This window comes from Falco biarmicus, chromosome 8 (genome assembly GCF_023638135.1).
Source record: "Falco biarmicus isolate bFalBia1 chromosome 8, bFalBia1.pri, whole genome shotgun sequence".
Lineage (NCBI taxonomy): Eukaryota > Metazoa > Chordata > Aves > Falconiformes > Falconidae > Falco > Falco biarmicus.
In genome coordinates, this window is record NC_079295.1 from 45103056 (window position 1) to 45128636 (window position 25581).

At 47.9% G+C, this 25581-nt stretch overlaps 1 protein-coding gene across 4 annotated transcripts in view; it reads left to right on the forward strand.

Moving 5' to 3' along the window:
* Window positions 1–25581, forward strand: part of NRG2 (neuregulin 2) — a 165844-nt gene that overhangs the window by 99607 nt on the left and 40656 nt on the right. For 3 of the 4 annotated variants that reach the window (XM_056349358.1, XM_056349357.1, XM_056349359.1), the window contains exons 2-4: window positions 2529–2700; window positions 14617–14735; window positions 18723–18788. In XM_056349358.1, coding sequence (XP_056205333.1) covers window positions 2529–2700; window positions 14617–14735; window positions 18723–18788 — 357 coding nt within the window. The remainder of the gene's footprint in view (window positions 1–2528; window positions 2701–14616; window positions 14736–18722; window positions 18789–25581) is intronic. The other variant, XM_056349360.1, reaches the window with a different exon arrangement.

Here is a 25581-nt window from a genome sequence, read left to right on the forward strand (position 1 = left end):
GGTGAGATGTGATTCACGTTGGTGGGGAGGAACTGGGGAATAGAGACCTTGGAAGGTTTCTTACTTGTCCTTGGCCTTCTCCTTCAGCAATCTCCAGTTTTCTGGGCTTTGCTCTGCTCTTGCCAGTATTTTCTGGGGAGAGGGGCAGGGCTGACATCTTTCTCCCAGGCCATGCTGCCTGCTTTATAATTCTGCAGACCACAAGCCTGGAAGTAATGTGAAGCAGACACACCAATGCCAAGGTCAGGACCTTCCCAGTATTCAAGGCATATGTATACTGTTGGCATGGTACAGGGTGACCTCAGTGTACAATAGGAGCCAACCGACACACACATTCAGACAGAATAAATATTTGACAGACTCTATTTCTCTATTCCCCAAAATGACCCCTGTAAAAGCAAGGTCCTGTTTACCTTCTCGGCTCTCCGTGCACAGTGTTCCGAGAAGAGACAAGCTTTCTTCTCCATGCATTGCCTTCCAGCTCTTCTGGGTGACCCATTTCCAGGCAAGGATCAGGCATACTGGCTTCACAAAACCCAGGACACCTTGGATTTTCACAGAACTCCTGAAATTTGGGGAAAGCTGAGGTTGTTTTCATTCAGAAGTCTGTCTGTGCCCAAACACAGTGACCTGGGAAGCAGTGCAAGATGTCAGTGAGCAGCCTGAGGTAATTGCCTGCAGCTGTCTGAGCCATTTTTTGTGCTGAGCCTGCCCTGTCAGCATGTCAGCACGTGTGCAGCCCTCCCCATCCTGTTGCCTGTGGCACAGGTTTCTAGTGAGCCTGCAGCAGGCTTGGGTGTGCAAAAATAATAGTTGGAAATAATATTTGGTGGGGTTTGTTATTTTTTCCTTGGTGTGCTAAACATGCTTTCTTTGCTTCTGTGCCTTGGCACCAGTGTAGCTGTGCAGCTCAGAGTCAGTGGAAGGTCTGGCGTGCTTGGGACCAGATCTGATGCATTACCCGCCCAGGCACTGCCAGGCACCTCTCCTCTAAGACTCCCATATGTTTCTGGGTTTGCCTTTCAGTTGCTGTGAGTGTTGCCCAGCCAACTCGTGTTACCTTGAACTGTTCCATTTCTGTCCATGCTTGTATCTTTTTGATTAAGGACAATTTTGCTTCTCATGCCCTCATATGTAAAACAAGAGAATGTGAGAGTCCTCCGAGCTTCATACCACAGGAGCATATGCCTGATGATTGTTGTGCTTCTTATTTTGTATAAGATCAGTTTCATTGATAAGTCTTCAAATAAAACCAAGCTATGATAGCTTAGCTTGGCATGAAGAATAAGTGGAGACATAGAGAGATCTATAAAATAGTGATTGCTCTAATGAAACCCATCCAGTTCCTTCTCCTTTGCTTGCTCTTCCATATCACAAGATCAGAATGCAGTACGCAATTAAAATATGGCTTATGCATATTAGACAGAGGAAATACTTTATCTGTAACATATCTTAGACAAGCGGAAACCATTGTTACCAATATTCTTAGGGCAAAACCAGCAACTTGCTATTTCCTTTTTTAAGGTTAGGGCTGAGAATGAAAAAGGGAGCTAGAAAAGTGCAGAGCTGTCAGTTGAAAGAAAAATCGTAAGCCTGCTAATCCTTTCTAGTCAGGTTTAATATAAAGCGTGGCAGAGATTGGTAAGACATGTCTTCATCTCTGCCTGATGTTCCAGGTGCATGGCAAAATCACCTCTCTGAAACACCCAGGAAAGCTCACATGCAGAGCCAGGCTCCAGACTGGAGAGGCTGCCAGCCAGCCTGACATTGCAGGTCCTAAGACCATTTTAAATAGCTTTACTCCTACTCTTTCAGTTTTCTAACTTCAACCTGAAGAAAAGCTGTCCTTCCCCTTCTCCTCCTTGATATGTGCAGGTTTTTATTGCAGTTCCCCTCAGCAGCTGTTGCTCTGCTGCTGCTGCTGTTGTGCTGAATAACCATCCATCTCAGCAACAGGCGCGGAGCATCCATGGCACACACTGCTGAGGGAAAGGAGACCACTCCCTGTGACCTGCCTCTGCTCCTTCTGCAGCAAAAGAGTCTGGCTGTGGTTTGGGGGGTGTGTGGGATTGGCAGCATGCCCGTCAGCAGTGGCAGAGGTCGTGTAGGTGTTGGTAATCAGCAGCGACAATGGCAAGATGCAGGGAAAAGGTTGCAGAGAGCTTGAGCTCCTGCATCCCTGGCTGTGGCCTGGTGGGAGAGCCTGGAGAGCAGAGCAAAGCCCTGCGCTACCAGGAGACACGCGGATCCTGCATGTGTGAGTAAGGGCAGCTGTGGAGTATCGAGTCTGGCCAGACCCAGGGGCTCCCTCTGTTCCCACGTGGTCGTTTCTGACTTTGTGCTCTTTCCCCGTCTGTATGCTGGAAAACCTGGGCAGCTAAGCTGGCATACAGCCCCTCTCCAGCCATCACAGGGCAATGGGGGCAGCAAGTGCTTTTCCCAGGGGAGGGGTCTCAGGGGGGTCACATCGCTTGTGCGTAGCCTCTGAAAGAGGCAGTTCTCACATTGTCTGGTTTCTCTTTTTGTAGCTGTCCCTCCCAAACTGAAGAAACTGAAAAGCCCAAACGTTCATGTCGGTGAAAAAATTTCACTGAAATGCGAGGCAACTGCTGGAAACCCTCAGCCATCCTACAAATGGTTTAAAGATGGCAAAGAGCTGAAGAAGAGCAAAGACATCCGGATCAAGTATGGGAACGGGAAGTAAGTATGCTATGGGGCTGCTCTGCCTCTGTGCCCTAACACTGAGTGTCTGGGGCTGGGGGACCATCTGGGTAGAACTGGTGCTGTGCTCTCCAGGTCACTGCTGGGCAATACTGAGGTGCTCCCTCGGAGTCACGGGACCATGCACAGCACATTTATCATGTCTGGGAAAGTAAGCAAGATTCCCAGTTTCCTCAGAGAGGAGCAAGGCATGCAAAGGATAGATGATGGGTTTGTGGAAGGGGATTTCCTTGGGTAACTGTCATTGGATATCTGAGACAGGTGTCTGGTGACCTGGGGAGATTAACTCTTTCTCTGCTAGCTGTAGACTGGTAGTAGGCAGCTCTGGCCACCTGGGGTGAATGCTGCTTTGTGGTTAGGAGTTTGAATGCAGAAGGTATTCAAACTTGGCAGTCGCCCCACCAGCCAACAGCAGGCCTGCATAAACGTGGGAGAAATTGCTCTGTTCTCTCCTGAATTTAGGTGGACTTGAAAGCATCTAAGGCAACCGCAAGGATGCAAGAGCATATCACGGTACTGTCTGATCGGGGCCCATAGTCACCTGTCGAGGTCTTGTCTCATGCAAGACCTTGCACCGCTGCACCCAAGGCAAGCTCCGTCGTAGCTGCCCCGAAGTCCCCATGCGCGAGGCTCCCGGGCAGCTGCGCTCAGTGAGGGTCATCCTGGGGACTGCCCCAGTCAGGCAGTGGAAAAACACAGGAAGAAATAGACGCCAGTGACTAAGCTAAGGGGCTCTCACTGGGAATTTACTTAAATGGATCCATGTTGATATTTTTCAAGGCCAAATATTCACATATGATGTATCTTTAAATTATTTCATAATCGAGACTATGCTTACATTCATATACCCTGACCTAGCCAGCAACAAAGTCAGCTTGCAACTGACCAGCACCTTGGAAAACTTGAAACTAATACTTTGCTAACATATGTTATGTCTGGGTGTGAGAAAAATAGCTTGCCTCTTCTCATTATGGACTTGATAAAGTATTAATTTTTAAAATTAGAAGCCACTGAAAAATCAGTTAGAAAAATCAGTTAGTGCTGGAATGGGTCATTGTAAATTGTTCTAATTTAATTTCAGTCCTGTTGGTTTTTATTTCAAAGTCACACCCAAAATGGTTGACCTCCTTCATAATAATTGTAGGATTTGTGGAGGTTTTGGGATGAGGCAGAGAAGTAGTCAGTGGAAGGCTTAGGCTAGAGACACCAGCAGATCCAGAATAACTGGCCTGTATCTAGGGGATGCCATTGGCTCAGGAAGGGCTGTCTGGGCTTGCAGGCAGCAGAGGTAGGGCAGAGCTGTGCCCGCCTCTTTGCTCTGTTGCTCTCAGTATTTCTGTGGCCCTTGTCAGCCCTGTGGCCTCAGTTTTTTACCCATGGGTACTGGAGCTGGGATGCCCCGGAGGAGTGTCTGCACCACCTGCTGCAGCCAGGCGTGGGAAGCCTGCTGGTCCACTCTGTGTGGGCACTGCATCCCTGAGGGCAGGCAGCTTGTGGAACCCGGAGCTTGCTGGTGCTGAGGTCTCACAGGGGTATTGGGGAGCTGTATTTCCCTCAGAGCTAGATGCCAATCAGCCCAGACCAAACACCCAGCAAACCTCTCTGGGGAGGGATCCTGGTGATGGCAAGAAGCGCCTCTTGCAGCATTTTCCTGCTGTGCTCCCAGAGATCACAGTCCTTCCTTGCCTCCTGGCACCCTGTGTCCAGCACGAAGCTGTGACAGGATGGCATCCCACCCACAGTGGTGTGGAGCGGGCATGCACTCCCTGGGTCAGGGAATAAACATATGGAACGAGGTTGATCCTGTTTCCTCAGGACACTGCTGTCAAGTCATAATTTTTCATTTACCAGTTTCCATGGGAACACATTGGCTCACAGCCTGCCAGTGACAGGCCAAAAACGTGCGTGCTAGAAGTGCTTCCTGCTGGCAAAATAAGCCCAAGGATAAACATTTTAAAGAAAGCTGAGCACCTGCCTCCTCCAGTGTCTGAGGCTCCCTCAGCAGCAAAGGTGTGAGCCCAAAGCGTCCCCAGCTGACCTGCCCCCAGAATCACTTCCCATCCCAGTTTCTGCTCCCTGCCGCCACTAAAGCATGCAGTTAAGCAGAGGGGATGCCTGTTTGGGGCTGGGCAGCAGATACAGAGGCTAGACTCAAGCAGCTGTTGAGCTGGGACAGCTCTGAGGCAATAAACCCTTGTTGACCATTTATTTGCCCCTTGTTGAGAAGTCAAGTGCAGGAGCACTTCTCCAAGCAGACCTGAATGGGTCTGTGCACACCCTGTCTGGTATCCTCAGCTGTCGGACTCTCCACCCCACTGGGTTTGCTGGGTCTCAGTGCTTGAAAACAGCTCGAGGTCAGAGTGCTCACTGGCATTGGACCTGCTTCCTTCTGGTCTTGAGTGCACTCAAAAAACATTCAAAATGCTCTGTGAATGCAGGCTGAGGATCGAGAAAGCGCTCATGACTTTGCATGTCTCCATTAAGTAGATAGTGGGGCTGAGATTAGCGGAGAGACCTAAAACTGGACACGGGATATGGGTGTACATCATTACTTCTTGCATGTTAGGAGGGGACTCTAGGGAAGGATAAGCATCCTGAACTCTAAAGCTCAGAAAGGAAGTCTTACTTTATGACGATTAATTCAAGAATAATGGGGTTTATACATCTGGCTCTACTTAGAGATAACACTAGTCTCCAGATAATCCTCTGCTCTTCCTTTCAGTTCAAAGTAGAGTGGGTTTTCCAGAGGGCTAGAAATGGAGCACTGGAGAGGGACTTCCACAGAGAAATTAGGCAAAGCAAAAAGCTTCAGGGACTATGCAGTACCTGGCCAGGTGCACAGCATCATTTCTTTAAACGTTTGATCCAAAAGACCTCATATAGTTGGCTGCTGGAGCCAGGCTAAATGAGCCCTGCCAGGATGTGGAGGTGTTGTGCATAGTGTTTACCTCAGCTCTGTGTCAGACTCTGTCTGCATCTCTGCGGTCCTTAGACAGCATGCAGAGGATGAGGATGAGAGACAAGAAGAACATGGCTGCCCTCTGTGACTCATTCTCTACCGCTCTGTGCCTGGCTTTCCTCCCTGTGTGTTTAAAAAGCCTTGAGATCTCTAAGTAGAAAGCATGACCGAAGCCCTTTTTTTTGTGATCCAGTTTTCATCCAACCTCACTGACCTTCCTAGAGTAGGAGATCTCTTTGGAAGTAAGGGAAGTATATGTTGTGAGAAGGAGAGAGGAGCAGTTAACTGCATGTCAGCTCTTCAGCTTTTCCATCAGTCATCTTCCCTCTTGTTTTTTAAAGTTACCGGCAAAACTTCGGGGGCCATCAGGCGAAGGAGTCAGGTTTTTTCAATGGATATTTGTTGAAGGGAGGGGAACAATTCTGATTCCTCCTTTCTGAACTGCATGTTCCATCTGTAATTAGTAACAGGCTGGGGCAAGCCTGGCTTGCACAAAGAGGAAACTTCTCTTTAAGGTGGAAGGAATTAGTGGCTGGAATCTTATCTCTGGCTCAATTTAAATAAGACACAGTTGATGGGGAACCCAGAGAAATTACCCAGGAAGAGTTGCATGCAGCAGTGGAAGTGCAGCATAGCGAGTGGCTGTCCCTCTGCGGCGCCATTGTCTGCTGAGTACATCCCTGATCCAACTGAGGCTGCTGGGTCCTGGGAAGTTAAGGTTGGGTTTTGGCTCTCTGGCTGTCCTGGCAAATGGTCAGATGCCAGTTGTGGAGAAATCCAAGGGAATTTCTGTTTGTGGAGGTGTAGAGAACCTGCCTCACTCCAGGCTGTGTTCAGGGCTCAGCCCTGAGACACTTAGATCTTCAGCTGGAGTCAGAGGGGGTCCAGGAGCCTGGTAGTCTCCTAGCTGGGGCTGTTCTTACAGCCTCTTCTCTTTGTGTGCTCTTTTGCCAAGGGAGATTGCTAGGGTGATGAAGTAGGCGTATCATTAGATTGGAGAGGGTTGGCAGTTCAGTTTGGGACAGGCTGACCATATGACACCCCTTGGGAGTAGTGTCCTACTTTCAGTATCACCAGGAATCCCTATTGTTAGCCTGTAAGTGGAGCCAAGGGATACCCTTCTCTCCTGTTTCTGTACAGTAGTCCTCCGGCAATGCCAGTTGGGGGAGATTCATTGCTGGGGTCTTCCTTGTAGAGGTCCCTGCTGTAGATTATTCCCCACCCACAATGAATGGGGCTGTGGTCTTCCCTGTACAACTCACTGCTCTGGAATGAAGGGAGAAAAAAAAATAATGCTAAAGCAGCAGGGGAAAGAGAGTGCCAATAAAGATAAATGATTTCCTAATTAAGCCTGGAGACAAGGAGGGGCAAAAAGAACTGTTGAAGCCTTGTGGGAGCCAGAGTGAACCCAAGCAGGCTATACCACCACTCTGGCAGGGGTCTTCAGGCTGACATTTTTAAACAAAGGAAAAAGCTCATTTGACAATGGATCTTGCAAGAGCAATTCCAGATGCCTTGAAGCTAAGAGTCTTCTCAAGCACCGGTGTTGTTATAATCACCAGGGGAGCTTCTGCCTTGCTAACTCTCACGATGTCATTATAAGTCTACGATATTTGGGACTTGGGTTTAGCTGCTGAAGGCACTTTATTGGAGGGGGGTGGGTGGGTGAAGGAGAGCATCTCCTTTGTTTGTCTGTTGTTTTAAAGGAGATGATGGACGTCATCTTGGCCAATGCACCTGGGACTGAACCAGGGAATTTGAGAACTGAAAGGAGAAGCAGTTGGGTTTTGAGCTAGAACAATCCACAAGCTTTGCAAGTTGGAGCTCCTAAGAGATTCAGGGAATGGGCATTTAATCAAACTTGAATGCGTTATAGTGGGTAACAAGTTACGATCAGATGCTGGGCTACTTCAACTGATGGTTTGTGCAAACTTAGAGGTGGAAGGAGCTTTATGTGCCCAAAATTTTGTGTGTTTTTTCCAGCGATGTTGGCTGCTTAAAAAAAATATCTCTCCCTACAGACCTTAGCCCACTGCAGTTGCAAAATGTCACAGATTAGGTTGAAGCACTCATTGAGACATGAGGTGAAATACCATTCATCCAGTTTAAGTTAAAATGCTTTATCTTGGGGGAGGAGGGCTGGGGTGAGGGCTGAGACTGTAGGCAGTTCGTCTGAGACAGCACAATATATACCTACAGGCATGAATTTACCAGGTCTCCCTCACACTTCATGGATCAGGCACTTGTGAGGATCTGTGACGCATACCAATTGCAGAGAAATGACTTAGGAAGAAAAGAATGACATGCATCCCAAAGGCCCCAAACTCAGAATGGAGCCCCAAAACTGTAACTGAATGCCTTGCACAACCCTATGTACCACCATGATGATATGTTTCACAGAGGTTTTGGAGGAGTAGTTCTCTGTCCATCTGAAGGTGCCGTAATTTCCCATGACCTCTGTTCCCACAAATGCTTTTTCCCAATCTGAGTATTTGCAGCCTGGCTCTGCTCATCTCCATTCCTGCGCTCTGCACAGGGCTTCTCCTCAGACAGCTGCTTTTAGTATGTCACCTCCCTCTCCTCCTCCCCTGGTTCTTTAAAAGCTTTGCTTTAAAGGTCCTCTCAGGTCTTACTCCTCCACTTCTGCCAATAATCCCTGAAATTTTGGTTCTGCCTCTGATTTGCCCAGCATATCAGTCTCCATGTAGTACGTGATACGCTTCCAACCTAGGACGTCTGTGCCTTCTCAGCAGCACTGACCTGCTGTTCCCCTGTCTACTGCAGAGCAAGCTTGTGGTTTGGTTGCACAGGTAGTGAGACCTGCACGCCGTCCTGGCTGCACACCCACCAGGGGTATCTCATCTCTGTATTAAGGTCATACACTCCGGGATAGGGAATCTGTTCTGCATTCGGTGCTGCAAGGCCCCTGGCTCTTGGGAGGCTGCTAGTGTGCTCCTCTGAGGTATCACAGCAAGCAAGGAAAGAATCTGCTCTGAGCTGGCCTCAACTGCTCCAGGATCTACATTTTCTCAAACAAGTTCAAATCCGGGCATTGGGGTTGGAGGAAACATTTGTGGGATGTATCAATTGCCTTTGAATTCCAGGACAAGTAATACCAGGGACCGTGCACTGACATCAGGTCTGTGCACTGGTCTTAACCCAAACCTCAGCTTTTAGGTATTTATTGATTTCACACCCTGGCAGCTGCTGTAGACTTGCTGGACACAAAGAGGCTAGGGTTTGCCTCGCAACAGAGTGGCCACAAGGTCCACTCCAGAGACTGGTGTGTGGTCTCATTAGGCTGCCTCTATTGCCCTGCACCCCTTCCCATTGCAGGAACATCCATGGTGATTCAGCGACTGGCCCCAGGCTGAATTTGAGGATGGATGGGGGTTGCACAAGTGACCCTGCTCTTTGTAGCGTACTTATCGATCTTTTCCCCTTTTGTTGACACTTTGTGACCCAGAAGGAACTCCAGCTCTCACTGAGACCAGCGTCAGTGTCAGCTCGGCAGAGTGAGGACTGGTCAAGTCTTGCTTTTAAACAGAGCCTGTCCCAAGCCTGGGCACAGAGAGACAACAGCACTGCTGAGCAGAGAAGGGGCAGATCTGATTTTCAGGTTAGAACAGCACTTTAATGTTGCGGGGCAGGGGTAGGAGAGAGCAGGCAGAGGGGGTCAGGGGATGGCTGTTCCTGTCCTGGGCACCCATGAGGACATTAGCGGTCTCCCACGCCTGCTTGTCCCACAGTCCCAGCAGGTCAGATATTGAGTGGGGTAGATGGTGGCGTGAGGGGAGGAGGAAGGGGGACTTTGCCTGCTGCAGAGGGGATGATGGCTGAACTGAACAGTCTGACCCTTCATGTCCTTATCCCTCTTACCTGATTGCTTTGCTTGAGAACATTTTTTCCCCCTCTTTCTCATTTGCTGTTTCTGTAGCTAATCCTGAGCTAGCCAGATCATGCGCTAGAGTACATATCAGCCAGTATAGGGCCACTTGTTTTCCTCAAGCACGGCGAGGCACAGCTGGCTTGCCCAGATCTGTTGTGCTGCTCCATATCTGAAGGGCAGGGAAGAGGCTGTGCAGGGGCAAAGATGCCCCTGTTTGCCACTTCTGCCCTGCTGGACAAAGGTGTGTTGCCACAGCCATCCCTGCTCTGCTTTGCATTGCAGTGATCTTTTCTACCTGCTTTGATCCCACTGTGTGCTGAGGAAGATGAACGTGCTCCCAAAGGCCAGGGCACTGAGAGCTCCTGCTCCAGCCAGTGGGGCTGCCTGATGCGTGACGGTTGCTGGCCAACACTTCTTGAGTGTAAGCTGAAGAACTGGATATACTGAAACTTCTTGCCAATCATTAACCTGCTCTCTCAAGGCAAACGCACCACTGTGCAGAGTGCCAGGATAGCACACAGGCACCAATTAAATGTTTGGCAGGGGTATAAGCAGTACACATTACAGCAGCTGCTGGCCCTTCTGCTTTCTGCCAGTACTGGTGTGCTTCCTGCCACCGGCTGTCTGTGCAAACAGAGAGGAATGGAGTTAATGGGTAACCACAGCAGTGTATGCAGTGTGTCCTTTGCAAGGGTTACATTTGGGAATTTCCTTTTCCTAGGACCTCAGGTGTGTTTACTATGTGAAGTGTTCTTCACTGACAATTTAGGGGCCACATACGGTGTAGTCTTCAAATTCTCTTCATCAGCTAATTCCTTGACTTCTTTATTACTTACATGTTAGTTACTCTATTTTTAGAAGACTAATAAAATGCTACAGCAGTAGTAATCCTAGAGCTATTTTTGTCCTGAGCGATGCAGAAGCAGCTGAACTCGCACAGGGCATGCTGAGCCCTCAGTGAAACGTAAGTGTCTCGGAGGCAGCTCGTGGCAGCTGTTGTCCTGCTCACACACTCTGAGGTGAATGGCTTTGCAAGGAGATGACTTTGGAGGATGGTCCCAGTTCCACTCGGCAGTAAGTAAGAGGAGAAAAATGATTCAAGCTTGACCGAAGTGCTGGTGGGAGCATGACTCCTGTCATGAAAAGTTCTTCCTTGGCCAAGGTGCCTGCTTCTTTTCCTCTGATTGTACTTGCAGCCTCAGGGCTCATGCTCACGTTTAGATGTCTAGCTCTGAGCTGTCTGAATTACAGAAGGTGAGGCTTCCCTTCCCAGCCAGAATTTGCCAGGATCTTTGTGTAGGTCCTGGTCAAGGCCTGATCTCCCTGTTTCCCATTGTAGTCTGGAGTTTGGCACTGCAGAGGGTGATTTACTCATCACTCCAAACTGCCTTCCTGGGGGATGCTGTTCTCTTGGCCAGAAGGGTATTTTGGGGGATCTTCTTCTGGCCAGGCTGAAGGTCTCCTTGTGAATCCTATCCCCCAGAGCTTGCAGACAACATATTCCCCATGGTTTATTCCTCCACTAGCACTACAGGAGATAATTAGTGCGTGGCTAAGTCATATGTGCTGAGGGTCAGAAAAGACAATGAGGCAGATTTTCCCCTGGAGTAAAGAAATGTCAACAGAGTTGCACTGCGGTGAAATGATGGGATCTGTCAGTGACCCTGGCCCTTTCACTGAACAAACAGCCAAGGGCAGTGCCTTCCCCCAGAAGAATGGCATCGTCTGGCAGCCAGGCACCCTTGCGAATGCACACGGTAGGGTTTTCCCAGGGGCTGGCAACCCCAAGAGTCACGCTGCCCAGAAGGGCAGCAGGGGACTTGATGCAAAGCTCCTGTGTACAACACAATTCCTCATATGCTACTACTTGGTATTTCTGTAAAAACACGTCTCGGCCCTCAAATGAACAAAGTACCTACCTTTGGGGGCAGCAGGAGAAAGAACACAGACATGAAAAATCAATTTCCTAGGCAGTTTTAAGATATTTCAGTAGCACTTGCAGATAGTAAAGTAGAACTGAGACAGATTGGTCATCTTTGTCTTACCACTTACAGATCAAGCAAGGTCTGGTCTCTTTTACATCCTTCAGTTCTAGTGCACAGGCATTATCCATGTGAATTAAAAGGTTCATGACCAACGCTGCGAAACAAGGTATCTCTCTGGCTGTTTCAGCGCTTCCTGGAATAGGGAAATTCTCTTTACTATGGCTACACTCCGCATTAAAACCAATCCTCATTTGTACCCTTCATCTCTCCCCCCAGGTCTGTTACCTGGCATTATACAGCAGAGTGTGGAGACCAAGGGTAGCTACACCATTGGTCTGGAATATGAAAAGCAACAAAAAGCAACAAAACCTCTTGATTTTATCCAAGGGGATGTTGCAATCCAGGAGAATTTCAACAAACTGTGATGGAAAATAAAAATAACCTCTTTTGACAGTACAACAGTCTTATGCATTAAAACAACATAATCCTCTTTGGTTTCACCTTGATGCTGATATGCTATAAATGCCAACATTGCTTTTTATTCTGCTCACATTCCTCTCCAGTTCCAGGTAAAAGACCAAATGTCTCTCATCCTGGTTTTGGAGATGAATCTGTCAAGTATGCCCCCTTTCATTAGCCTTTTCTGTCACTAATAACCTACCAATTTGTGTCTTTGGGACTTAAACCCTTTATCTGTAAGAGACCATGTATGTAGGTGATATTCTAATGGTGTAGTGGATTTTTCCAGTTACTACACACAGTAAAACGTGCTGTGCATATGGGACTGCAATGCAGCTAATTATCATTAGAATATCTGTCCTCCGGCAGCTGAAGGCAGCATGTTTGTTAATGCTCTCGGCTCTGTGCTGGCAGATAGCCTCAGCAGGCTGGGGTGAGAGGGTGGGGTTTTCTACAGGGCTTTGAGTTAGAGCCTCGCTCTTCCAAGCTGCTTTCAACGCGTGCTGCCTGGCTTTTTGCTCTGCGTTGCAGCAACAACTACAAGCCTGTCATAGGGGTGGTTTATAAAACAAATGGTATATTCTGTCACTGAGGGTTGAGACAGCTGAGAGAAAGTCATGGCTGGACTGGGCTGGGGGTACTATTGTTGGAGCTGCATCCAGTAGTACCCAGAGCCCACCTTGCCCCTTTGCTGATTGTTTCTACACCTGCTTTTGTGGAAGGAGTGGGGAACGTGGTCCTGGACTGGTTACTACAGCCCGGCAGAGCTAGACCTCTTCAGCAGGTGCCCACCATACCTTCCCAGCCAGATGCAGAACCCAGCTGCCTGGAGGCCCTTAAATGCTTTGCTGTGTCTTGGGTGCTGCTTGATTCCTAAGGCATTGCAGCAGCAAGGACCACGAGCCCCAGTACTGTCACAGGTTGCTCTAAGAGACTTGAGAAAACTCAGAGAAGTGTGCAGTGCTGTGAGTCAGGGCAGCTTTGCACTGCTCTGAATCAGCCTGCTGGTTTAGGCATGCACATCGGAACGTGTTGGCCCTGCTAACTGGCTTTGCACAGTGTGTTAGGGGAGACCTAGGAATGAGAGGGATTCAAGAGATCTTTGCACACTGTCAACATTCATTTAAAAATTGCTCTGCATGGGGTCTAAACTCATGCAATTGAACACTTGACCGCATCCTGTAAAACAGGACAGCGCCTGTATCCTGGGAGCTGTACCAAGTTGTCCACAAGTGCTTTTAATTTACTAATATAACTAGTGAGACATTCCTGCTGTGTCCTTGTGCCATGCCTCCCAAGTAGAACAGCATGTCAAGGTGTTAAAAAGATGCCAGTGTGCTTCTGTGAAGGACTTCCTATGGATGATGATCAGCACAGTCCAAAGAAAAGTCCTTCTCAGATGACACATGTAACATGGCAAATATGTCCAAAGCTAATGATGTTTTTTCACAGAAAAGGAATTTTATTTGCCTTCAGCAACAGAGGCCACTGGGATCTCTTTCTAAAGGTGGCAGTGTTTCCAAGTCTCTGAATAAAGCAACTATATGACACAGACCTGAGACAAAAGCTTGGGGTAGAAAGCAGAGAGGTGTTCTTATGTGAAGAGCACACAAGGTAGGTTTTTATAAGATGGCTAAAATGGAAGGAAATGCAGGGCGGCTAATGTGGGAGTCCCACTGTGGTCTCATGAGTGATTCAGTGTGTGTTGGAGGCTCCTATAGACCTCAGTTGAACTAGGCAACAAAAGGTTTTTCCTATTAGTCAGAGAGACATCCCCAAGAATGAATCGTTGGTCATAGGCGGTGGGAAAGGCAATGCTCGTCTTCTCAGTAGAGCCACAGAGCTGCTCCCTCCCCAACGAAGTACTCAGCACAGGTTGTTAGGTGTCATGGGCACTTGTCACATAATTTTCTGCTCTTTCTAGGCACTTCTGGCTGATAAGATGAGTCTGCGTAGTTCAGCCCCACATGTTTGTAGTACATTGGTGTGTGTAGTTGGGGGAGACAAAGTCTTTGCCCTGTTTGTTGGCCTGGATAAAGCTACAAGTTAGCTGCCTAGGTCAAACCACAGGAGTCTGATTTGCAGGCTGGAAAGGGATGAGTCCACCCAGAATCTGTGGGTGTTTGCATTCAAGTGTGTGGCCCTGCTGAATGCAGCCACTGAGGCACCGGACTGGTCGGGCTCCTTGCTGAGGAAGGTGCAGAACATGCATCTCATCTCCACACCTCTGTCTCGTAGGCAGATCCTGCTGTCCATCAGAAAAGTGGCTTTTCTCCAGTGCCAAAAGTCTGTGTGCTGGGATGCTAGGGCTCTTGGGCTTAACCCCTCATGAGACACTCATGAGACTAGACCATGGCAACATGCTGAGAGCAGTGGGTTCAGAGGGAGATGCTCATTTGAAAAATTATGGTGGCTATGGTTCCTGGGAAGGGTCTCGTCTGAATCCTGACCAGGCTTGAATACCTGTTCAGATTGCAGGTCAGGCAGCCCATCCTCCCAAGAAGGGGTGACGTACCAGACAGTGTACCAGGGCCAGGAATGGTTATCAATTCATGAGGGTGGTTAGCAATTGAGTAAGAAATGTCTGCTGTACTTTTCAACAGAAAGATTTCCAGACTGCAGTTCAACAAGGTGAAGCTGGAAGATGCTGGGGAGTACAGCTGCGAAGCGGAGAACATTTTAGGGAAAGACACCGCAAAAGGCAGCCTGAATGTGAAAAGTGGTAAGTGAAGAAGCCAACAAATGTCTTGAGCTGTCTGCCATTCACATAGAAAGCAGGAGGTTCTCCACATGATCTGTCTTGTATTTTGTTTCATGCTTTCAGGATATCAAGTAAAAGTCTTGGGAGATAAGAAAAATGCAGCTTAATATAAATGTTTATCTTTGTTATCTGTCACTGGCAATGTGGTTAATTTACATTTTAAATAAACTTACGATCTACGTGGGGTTTTTTTAAGGGGTAAGGAGGAAAGAAAGCTGGCGGGCTTGATGTTTTCTTTTTTTAAAGAATTTCTGAGAAGCAAAACTCACCAGGAGAAAAGTAATTAAACCATAGCTTTGTGATGAGTGAAGTTGCTTCTGGTTTTCATCCTAGAATGTGTGCTCCATCTCTTAGAGCTCAGTGGATGGAGCCTGAAGTTAGGTGGTTTTATTATTATCTTGGTCATGATAATTATATTGCTTAACATGATGGTTTGGATGTACCCTCCAGCTCAGAAAGCCCCTACAGTGCTTGCCAGAAGCTGGGAGAGTGCAACTAGGGGAGGGATGACTCTGTACAAGCTCTGTTTCCTAAGCTCTTCCTCTTGCCTTTCGCAGTGGGCCACTGCGGAAGCCCAGGCTCTGTGCTCTGCAGCCCTTTGGTGTGATCCAGTTTCTCTGTTGTGCTCTTATTAGCATTAGTCAAATGTGAAGGAAGGTAGCCTTCTCCTGCTGCTTGCTGGCATTATTTTCTCTATTAACCTCTTCCTCAGCAGCATTTGCAGTCCTGAATCTTTTATTCTGTGCAGCTGCAGTATCACATACCCTCCCCCGCAGTTACTCTGCTTGTAAAAACCCATTGCTTGCAAAGTCTGGAGAAAGGCCATCCATGCTCAGACCTCCATGCCTCTGTTTTTCACATCTATGAAGTTAGCCCTGCTGCTCTGCTGTGTTTCTTTACAATCATGATAGTAAAGGTGTCCAGAGTAAGCTGAACTAAGGCAGTGCCACTCCTTTTTTAATGACTCACACTCTGGCTGTCCCATCACAATGTAAACTGTTCCTGTTTGGACCGGGAGCATTTGCAACCCCTCCTCTCCATGTGCAATGTGCATGGGCAGCATGTGGCTGCCGTCAGAGCCCTGTCCGCCTTCTCCACTCACCCATCCCAGTCACTAGCAATCCCCTTCCTTTCACAAGAGGAGGAGTGTGACTGAGTGGCACGCACTGCAAGGCTGCAATCCTGCATGCTGCTTATGGCAGCAGGAAAAGGCACCTCAGGCCACTCCAACTTTGACGGTCCCTTCCCGCACGCACAGGTAATGGCAGCATGGGTCAGGGTTTAACTCCCTGCACAGGAAGGCATGCTGTCTGGCAGGGGCAGATGGTTGCTCTCACCCAGGTCACAGGGGGTATGAGGACACACCAGAATTGCTCAGGAATGTGTTGAGACCTGAAAAGCAACCTAGGAGACCCTAAGATCTGGCCTGTACCTTTTCGTACTGGGAGCTGCAGGCTGCAAGGTGCTGCAGATCCAGTAGATTGCCAGCTGCATGCTGCTACAGCAGTGCCTTGATAAACCTGTTTGCTAAGATGCCTGGAAAATCTGCCTTTGGCTTGCCACTCGCAGCTGCGTGCACACGTTGCTGGTGCTATTTGCAGGTCACCTGGCAGGACAGCAGCTGAATGCTAGTTGTAATCCCTTGGAAAGGTAAAGAAGATGATGGTGATGTCTGTAGGCTTCTGCAGCTCTGTCACCTCCTTTGCACTTTTTACACTTCCCACTGGAGCTACCAAGAGCTGAAGAGCTTTCACCTGGGCCCAGGCACTTGCTGTCCTGGAGTCTCCCTCCTTCCTTACTGCTGGACCTTCCTGGGACCTGGACAGCTTTTCTCACTTCTGCAAGCTCTCTTCTTCTGTGATATCTGTCAGAAGAAAACACCTCGGGGCATCTGCTTGTCTCTGAATCCACATGTGTGCTGACTTCTGTCCCTGCCTGTGTTCTCTAGGCTCCTTAGCACTGATGCTATTGTGGCCAAGTCTCAACAGAGTGCTCTGTGGAGTTCTAGCAGTTTGTAACAGTTAATCAGAGCAGACATGCAAGCTGGCCTCCCCTCAGAGCCAGCACTCCTCTTTTGCAGAAGCTCTATCCAGCTATTGCTATTTCTGTATGATCTGCTACTTTATATTCTGCATCTTTACTGCGGCCCTGTCCCTGGGAAGCTGGTGCATCTGCCCATCCCGAGCAGGCTGGCTGGGGCTAACACTCTGGCACTGTTTGCTGGAAACATGCTTTCTGACCTGACACTTTAGTATTGTTGGAGGTCCTGTAACGTTGCTATGATACAGGCGGGTGAATCCAGGACTGGGAAGAAGTCCTGAGCTAAGGCTGCATCTTGTGATACAGAGACACAAGGTTTGGGGATGTCTCTGGGTGTCCCTGTAGAGAGGTGACATTGCAAGAGATGGCCTGAGCTGTTGAGGTTTGAGATTAGCATCACGGAGGAGCGAGGTGCCCTCAGCCCAACATGCCGTTCCCCTCCAGGGGTGCAGAGGCCAGAGATGGAGACTCCTGAGCCTGTCTGAGTCATGGATGGCAGAGAAAGAGCTCTCATGTGAGACCCTTGGGCCCATGGATGTGAAGGTCTGAGATTCAGTCCCTGCTGGTAAAAAATTCTCAGCCTGATGAGGCAGTGTTGCTGTTGCAAAGTATGCTTTGCTGTATTCCACTACCAATTTTTGGTTTATACTGTTTTCAAAAAAGCATCTTTTCAGCCATGCAGTTCTGTTGCAAATCACTGAAAACACCACACTGCAATGAGATTTTCTTTAGAAAGAGACTGGCTGCAGTGCAGTCACCCCTTGTCACTTAGAAAATGCCCATCAGCCAAACCCATCACCTCACCACTGCTCTGCAATTATGGTATTTCCACAAAGCTCAGAAATAAATGCTTTTGCATTGAGAGGCTTTGGGAGGGTGTCAGTTTCCGAGGAAATGCTTCTGGACTTAGTCAAAACATTTTGTGTTTTCATGCTATTTTTTATTTTTGTTACTTTGAGGTAAATTAGATGCTTTCTTAGAAAAATGTCCCATTTCCCAGTTCTCTTTACTGAGTAGTCTAATGTTGGTATCACGTGGGCATGAGGGCACAGCTGAGATGTGACTGTTTCAGACTCATTTTTTCCTCAGAAAATTTCTAGACACCTCCTCCACTGACCCCCTCCCCTTTGCTAAACACTGCAGGAAAAATTCTTTCTGCTTGTACCTTTTCATGGTGGTCTCACCCCTTACCTCTGACAGGGTGCTGCACGCACAGCGTAGGATCCTGGTGCTTTCTCCTTTGTGCATCTGGAGGGTGGTGAGGGAATTTGATCCAGAAGGCGCTGTTGCCACAAGTGGGCTTGAGTACAGCTGGTGACTGTGGGCTTTCCCAGTATCCTGGTTCATAAAGAGGAAATCTCTCCATGTGCTTGGCTCCTGTATTGCCTTGGGCCATGGCCTTCATCTGTTTCACATTCCTCCATCTCTTATACGAGCGTTACTTTGTGCTGCAGAGCTGCACATACTTGTGGGATGGAGGCTTTTCAGATGATCTCACCTTTTCTTAAATTCCATATTTTTCTCACTGTCATGTTCTGTGATCCCGTCTTTGCACTCTCGTGGCTGTCAGGGCTAAGAAAACCTCCCACAGTTTCACTCATCACCTGCTGGGTGAATCCTGAACCATTTCTGCCTTTCTGTCATGACAGAGAACCTAATGGCATGAGGTCCTCCAGTGAGGGGACCGGTGTGCCTTGTGCCGTCCCCTGGAAGGGCTCCATTTTTTCTGCCTGTTACCCAGTCACCCATCTGAGTGTACCCTAACCAGTACTAACACGTTGACAGCCCCCCCAGCCTGCACCACCCAGCAGCACCTGCTCTTGTCCTCCTCCCTGCAGTAGCTAAGCCCACTCTTCTCTGCTCAAAATAGATATTTTGTTCACTACTTTCTTACCTTAATTTCCCCAGGAACAACGAAAGCACCACAAGTCTTACCAGCCTCAGAAACTAAAATAGTTGTTATGGAAGAAGAGTGTAAGTACCTTTCTCCCTTGCTCCCCCATATAGCTTCCTTCCCCTTATTTGTTTTGGGTTTATGAGACATTTTGCATAACTGCTTTATTGCCTCCTGGAATCTTCTTTAATCACTACTTCTCTTTGATTTCTCCCAAAGCCACTGATCTTTCCCTAGATCTTTCAAGAAGTATGATTTATATTGCTGGTGTCTATCTTGGAGAGGGAGAGGTTGCTAATGCAATGGTAACTTGAAGAACATACTACTTAAAATTGCAGCTGGATTTTAAGCATTCCCAGCTTTTTCAATACATGGATTTATTGATGCTTGTTAGACTTTGTCATGGTTTAACCCCAGCCAGCAACTAAGGACCATGCATCTTCTGGCTCACTCCCTGCAGTGCACAGCCGCCCCCCATCCCCACGGTCCCCACCCCTCCATGGGATGGCAAGGAGAATTGGGAAGAGGTACTTAGCTGCTGGCTGAGCTTGTTACAGCCTTTGATTTAGTGGGTTTTTTCCTTGGTTTGTTTTTGGGTTTGAGCTTGCGCTTTTTTTGAGGGTATGGGAGAAAGAAACCCAGAAGAGGCTATAGGAAATACAAGAATGACGACATGGGTCTTCTGAGCATGTCATACAAAAACTGCAGAAAAGACATCTGTGCCATGCCATGACGTTTTTCCTTGAATCTCCAGAAAGCAAGAACAGACTTCCAAAAATGTTTAATTTGATTTAATGTGGTAAATGTGCTTTTCAGCATCCCCTTGTATTCAGTGTTCGCAAATACAATAGAAAATAGACACACAAAAATAAAAATCCAAGCATGTGCACGAGTGAACATCTAGAAGCCAGGTGCCTGGCCGCTGCTTCACCGTTTTCTGGTGGAAGGCATTATTTCTGTGTGGGAGACCCCCCACCCTGGGGCCAGTGTGCCACCCTGGTGGTGTCAGCACGCTGGACAGCCCACCAGCATCCCCTCCACGGGAGCGGGAGCCTGGGGAGCTGCGGGCTGGGCAGTTATTTTGAGATCCGTGCTCTATTTCCATTCCAGCTGCTCCTGCCCAGAACCAACAATGCAGCTGGCTGTGCTTCTCTGTCGGCAATTCTACTTTGCAGATTTTATGGAGATGTTTCGTCCTCGGAAAGCTCAATCTTTTGTGATTTTAAAGGAAATCCGATTGCAGCCACAGCAGGGAATGGCCAGGTATCCTTTAAAAGCATTTCTGATTAGAAAACTGCACTCAAAATTTGCTCTGGTGTTGTGCTTAGCCTTCCACTGCACTGGAGACATCAAGCTGAGAGGCAGCACCATTAATGCAATGACCATACCATCCTTCCCCAGGATTTTTCCTTTGTGCTCATTAGCATAGATCCATGCTACTTATTTGCATTGCATTAGATATATGCTATTTTTACTGAAAGCCAAATTTCAGTAGAAAGGAAACTGGCAAGATGCTGTGTGCCTTGCACAGGAGTTTCTCCTTTTGAAAAATTTCTTTCCTCTGTGGGAACATCATCCTTGACTGTTTTTGTCTTAAGAGATGGTGGAGTCTCCAGAGTTAAAGTTGTAATTGACTTTCTTCCTTCACATTCCTTTTTTATGATGTCTCTCAATTTTTATCTAAATTACACATAGTCCCTCTGATTTTTACAGTTACTGATGATCTATCGTAGAATTACACATGTGTATAACATATGGGGAGGTAATGAAGATGTGAGGTGTGATGATCTGGAAAGCTGACAAGTATCTCATTTTTGTAAAATTCTTGCATTTCTTTTAAATGCCAGTATTCAAGAGCTTCTCTGGCACCTGTAGGTAGTCCCACCTCTCATTGTTTCACTGAAAGGTTGTAAATGATCTGCTGGATTTTAGACACCATGTTGAGAAAGCACCATGCACACTCAGGGGTAGCTGCAGTTCCCTGGGAAAGGAGAGACTGCCAGGCACAGGCAGCTTGGTTGCTCCTGTTTGGCCTGTGGTGTGAGGCAGGCATCTTACCAGGCAGGCTGGGCAAGGCTCTTAGACCCTGCACCTCCAGAAGCTCACTGTGTTCTCCCCATGGCCCAGACAGTCCCTATGGGCAAGGGGATGAAACCCCATCACTCTGTGTAGCCCCACGTGCCTCACCTCCTGAAGCCCTGTTGCTCCTGGTGTATACGTTTTTAACTTGTGTTTTTCCTGAAGGTCCCAGTTCCTTCCTGGATGTCTGGCCTTCCTTTCTACCCCTGCCTTGGGAAAAGGAGTGGGATATCACATATTTCCCCCTTGGAGCACTGTTAGAGCCTTTCTTACCACCTCTGAGTGCAGCTACTAGCAGATCCTGAGACATTCCGTCACCCCTGCCTTCTTCACACACCTGCCTGGTAAACAGAATAGGAATCAGTGGCAAAGTTTAGAAACATTTTGATAGAGGCAAAAATGGAAGAAGGTTCACAGCAATCTGTAGAGCGTTCTGAGATGGAAGGTTTATGCAGAACAAAGATACTAAAGTCTTATCAAAGTTTCATTTTTAAAAAGTAAGATAATGTTTGAAATCACCAAAAAAGTCAGGTAATCCCTTTTGCTTGTTCTCTGCTGTTGAGTTCTCCTCAAGTTTATTTCCTGGACTTCAACAAACAGGTGAAGTCCTAAGGGTAGAAAGAGAATACAGGCTGGGTGGAGGAGGTGTGTTTGGATGCTGTCAGGATACAAGAGGATCCACCAGTGATGGGCAGATGCTCTAAGCCAACATGCGGATCATTGCAGCTGCTCAGCCGGACTCTGCTACGCCCGTTGTCAGGATTGTCGCCTGGCTGATCCGGTTGAGTGCTGTCACCTTCCCAGCCCATGCAGGCTGGCAGTGCTGCCAGGGCCACCGCACTCTGTGGTGTTGTGCAACAGAGGGGTTTGGGATCAGGTGAGAAGATGAAAGAGGGAGAAAGAGCAGAAGAGGTGGTGCTGAGTTGTGCTGAGAACATGAGGATTGGGGGATAATGTGAGACACCTGAATGAAAGCTGGGCCCTCTGGATTGACTTTTTGGGACCTTTATTTCAACTGCTGCGGATCACAAGCCCTGCCTGAAGTCCCTTTAGAGATTCCTGTGAGAGGGTAGGTGAAACAGCCCTTCTTTCTGTGATGAAGTCTAAGTTTCCAAACCAGTTTGAGTCCACAGATTTCATAGCTGTTGTCATGGTGATGCCATTGGACTAAGTTTGTAGACTTATTGGTTTAGACTTGTTAAGGCTCTCCCTCTCCCATGTAATACCTTCCCCAATGCTTAGCGTGGCTGGGTGTCAGAAATGTTTTCCTTGCTTGCTCTCCCTGTGGTGAGATAGGCCTGGTGGACTTGCATGATTACGGTGGCTCACTGATGTCTTTACTGTGATGTGGTAAATTCACATCTAGTCACATCTAGTTGAATCGAAGCTTCAGCATGTACCATAGTAAGATGTGCCATGTAATTCAGGTTCAGCCAATTCCCCCAGATCTTGTCTCCAGTCCAGTCTAGCATGGCTTTTACTGGGTGACCATGGCAGACCTGCACGTTAATTTGCTGCTCAGTGTCTGGTCACTCCAGTCTGAAGGCACTGTACTCTCTTCAAGCCAGCAATGCTACAGACGTGAGCGTGGTGCTGTTGCTTTGGAGTTGAAGGGTGTCCAGCCAGCCCAGAGCCCGGGTGTAACAGACAGAAGTTAGTCCACCAAGGCCCACGCGGACAGACCAGTTTTCAATATTAGACTAAAAATAAGTCCTGGCGTGGTCTTTGCTCAAATAATTAAAAACCCACAGCTGGAGGTGTGGTTAATAATTGAGCGGAGCCCGCATGCACGCAGGCATGGTACCTTGCAGTGTATGTTTTGGAGATCTGGCTGTCAGTCTGCAGAGAGCTGCGTCATGCCTGCTCTCAAGTCCCTGCTTATTTTGCATGCTGTGTATTTTTTAAGTAGCCATAGCATCTACCACTCCAGACGCGAAGCAGAGACAGGCCGTTGTGACTCTAAAGGTAAAGATGGGCATATGGAGCGAAGCATGGGATGGAAGCTCATCACCCCTGGAAGAACTGAGGCTGTAAGCCCAGCGTTCAGAGCAGGAGGCTGCGTAACAGATCTGCTCTGTCAGACTCCACCACGTGATCCTGGCATGTTGCTTCACTTCTTGGGCTTCAGCTGTCCTGCAAAGCATTCATGCTGGCACTGGCCCTGCAAAAGGCTTTTTAGGTTTGTTGAACAGATCCCTTCATTGAAGTATCATGTTGCTGCTATTACAATTGATGATGGGGATTTGGGAAAATAAAATGCTGCAGTGCTAATGTGCATTCTGGGACCCTTGTGGTAGAGAAAATCATAGGAAAGAGTCCTTCATAAGGCTGGAGAGATCAGCCTGGAGGAGCAACAGAAGGTTTATAGTAATACAGGACTTTGCCTCTGCAAAAGCTACCTGTCCTATGGAAACAGGCAGTCCCTTGGCGCTCAGAAACCTTTACACTTGCTCCTCAGTGAAACACTTGAACAGTGCAGATGGGAGACACGGGGAGTGCTGCGTTTGTTGTTCTGATCAGCAGTGTCTGATGCTCTGAGATGAGTGCCCCTGCAGTCTGGCATTTATATTTTGGGATGAACTTCTAGTCTGCAACTATTGATCCTCATGATCCTCTCAGGAACTGGGAACGCAATTCCAGCAGGATCTGTTTCAGTAAAATGCAGGGGTAAATACTGGGTCATTTCCAAATGAATAAGCACAAAGGAGCAGAATTTTTATGAGGTCCAGTGTCCCCGTCTGTTGCTAGGCAAGCCCCAGTCTGCGCAGGCCCTTCTGATTTTATGTACAGAAAGCAGCAGTGAGCATCCAGCCTCTGTTCAGGTTTATTAAGAGAAGAGAGTGTCATACCAGACATACAGAAATCTGTCACAGAGGGAATGGTTAGGATCAACAGTCCCTCAGTGTATTCATCAGTGTAACTCATGGATTTAGTGTGGCTCGTGCCAGGATTACAGTGCTACAGCTGAGGAATAGCTGAGCCAGACACCTTCTCATCCATGTTCTTCTGAAAAGCAGTTGGATGAACTCGGTTGAGAAGAACCTCAGCAATTCTGTGGTTTATCTGTAAGTACATGAGGCATATACAGAGCAGTCAATTTATATACACTCTCCAACCAGCTGAGTTCATCTGTCTAACTGAATGTCTAAATATTGAGAGAGTAAAGTGTCTGTACTCTATGAACCCACCAGTCAGTTGTTTTTTTTAAAAAAAAGAGCAGCAAAACTATCACTTGTCTCCCTGCTTCTCTCAACAGTAGCTGTAGTTTGTGAAAAATTTATTATAATTTATAGTCCAAGCTGCATTAATTAACTCTTTGCAGTGGGAGTATTTCACCCAATTTCTGAGAACAAACTGGTAAGCTCTCTGCAAAGGTTAAATGACGTGCATGGTAGGAATTGTGTAAGAATCCCTGCACAATCATTAATGGCCTTTCTGCATAGATACATTGTGTGAAGGAAAGTCCACATGACAATGTCAGTGCCCATGGCTCTCCTTGCTGTGGCCCTATCACTGATGTTAGTCCCAGATAACCTAGGCATGTGGTGGAAAATAGACTCTTTGAATGACTACGGTGCTCAGGGTCTCCCCTGTGTTTATGCTGCACTGTTCTCACTGACTGGGACAGCAACGATAAGATGTGGCTTCAGATCATTCGCAGTCACATCCATCAAAAGGCAGCTCTCTTCTTCCCATCTTCACCTCCTTATTCCCTTCTGCTTTGTGCTCAGCTCTGGGGCTGAGACCAGCTGGAGGCCTGACATGCTGATGGGTGAGCTGCGTCAGGCCTGCTGCCACCTTGCAAGAGCTTTGTGGCCAGCTTGCCTGTGCGTTTGCAGTGGCCCCTGTCTCAGGGACACCTTGCTTATTCCCACTGCTCTGATTTCCCCATTTCTTTTCTGTAGTTTGCCCATGCACACTCCCTGTTTCCTGCCCTTAATTCACTGAAGTACTTGGAGAGGCAGTTGTACATGACTGATGTTACTGCACAAGCTCCCCCCATCATCTCCCACTGCCATCATGTGAGTTTCTTTCCATGCAGATTGCAGCTAGTGCCAAAACCTGCTCCCTTACTTATTCAGATCTCCATTTATCTCAATAATTTTACAACTTTCCAAGTAATTTGGGAGAGATGGAGTTGTGTTGGAGGCTGTAAGAAGGATTTGTTCTACCACACCAGCCAACAGGGAGTAAAATCTGCCTGGTACCCTGGGGCAGTTAAGGTAAAATAGCTGTGGGAAGTAATTTCTGAATCACCAGGCACACTGAACTGGTGGTTCGAGTGGTGATGAATGAATATGCATGTCTGCAGATAACCTGTGTGTGAGGCTCACTTTACCAGCATCATTCATCGAACTGCAGATGACACAGGACCAGGTAGATATTTGTTAAGATATTTCCAGTGGCTGAGGCTGATGAGCGAACACAGCTAAACATGAAGTAACTGAATGAAGTCACTTGTGAATCTGGGAATTACCCTGCTAGTGTGGTGGAAACCCACTGATATCTCCCTTAGCCTCACGCTTCAAGGTGCTTGCCTGTGATCTGCAGCCACATGATGTCAAAGGCAGCCACATTTGAATGCAGGCACAATTAACACTTTCTAAGTGAGACTTTTCACTTCCCTCTGTCCTCCCAGCAGAGCTGCTCTCTGACTTGGCAGGTCTCTCCATCCTTGCTCCCAAACTAGTTGCAGCTGCTGCCCTCATGAACATGATGTCCCAGCTGCAGCAACTTCCCAGAGCAATCAGGCACCTTGGGAGGCTCTGGACTCCCCATTACCATGCAGGCATG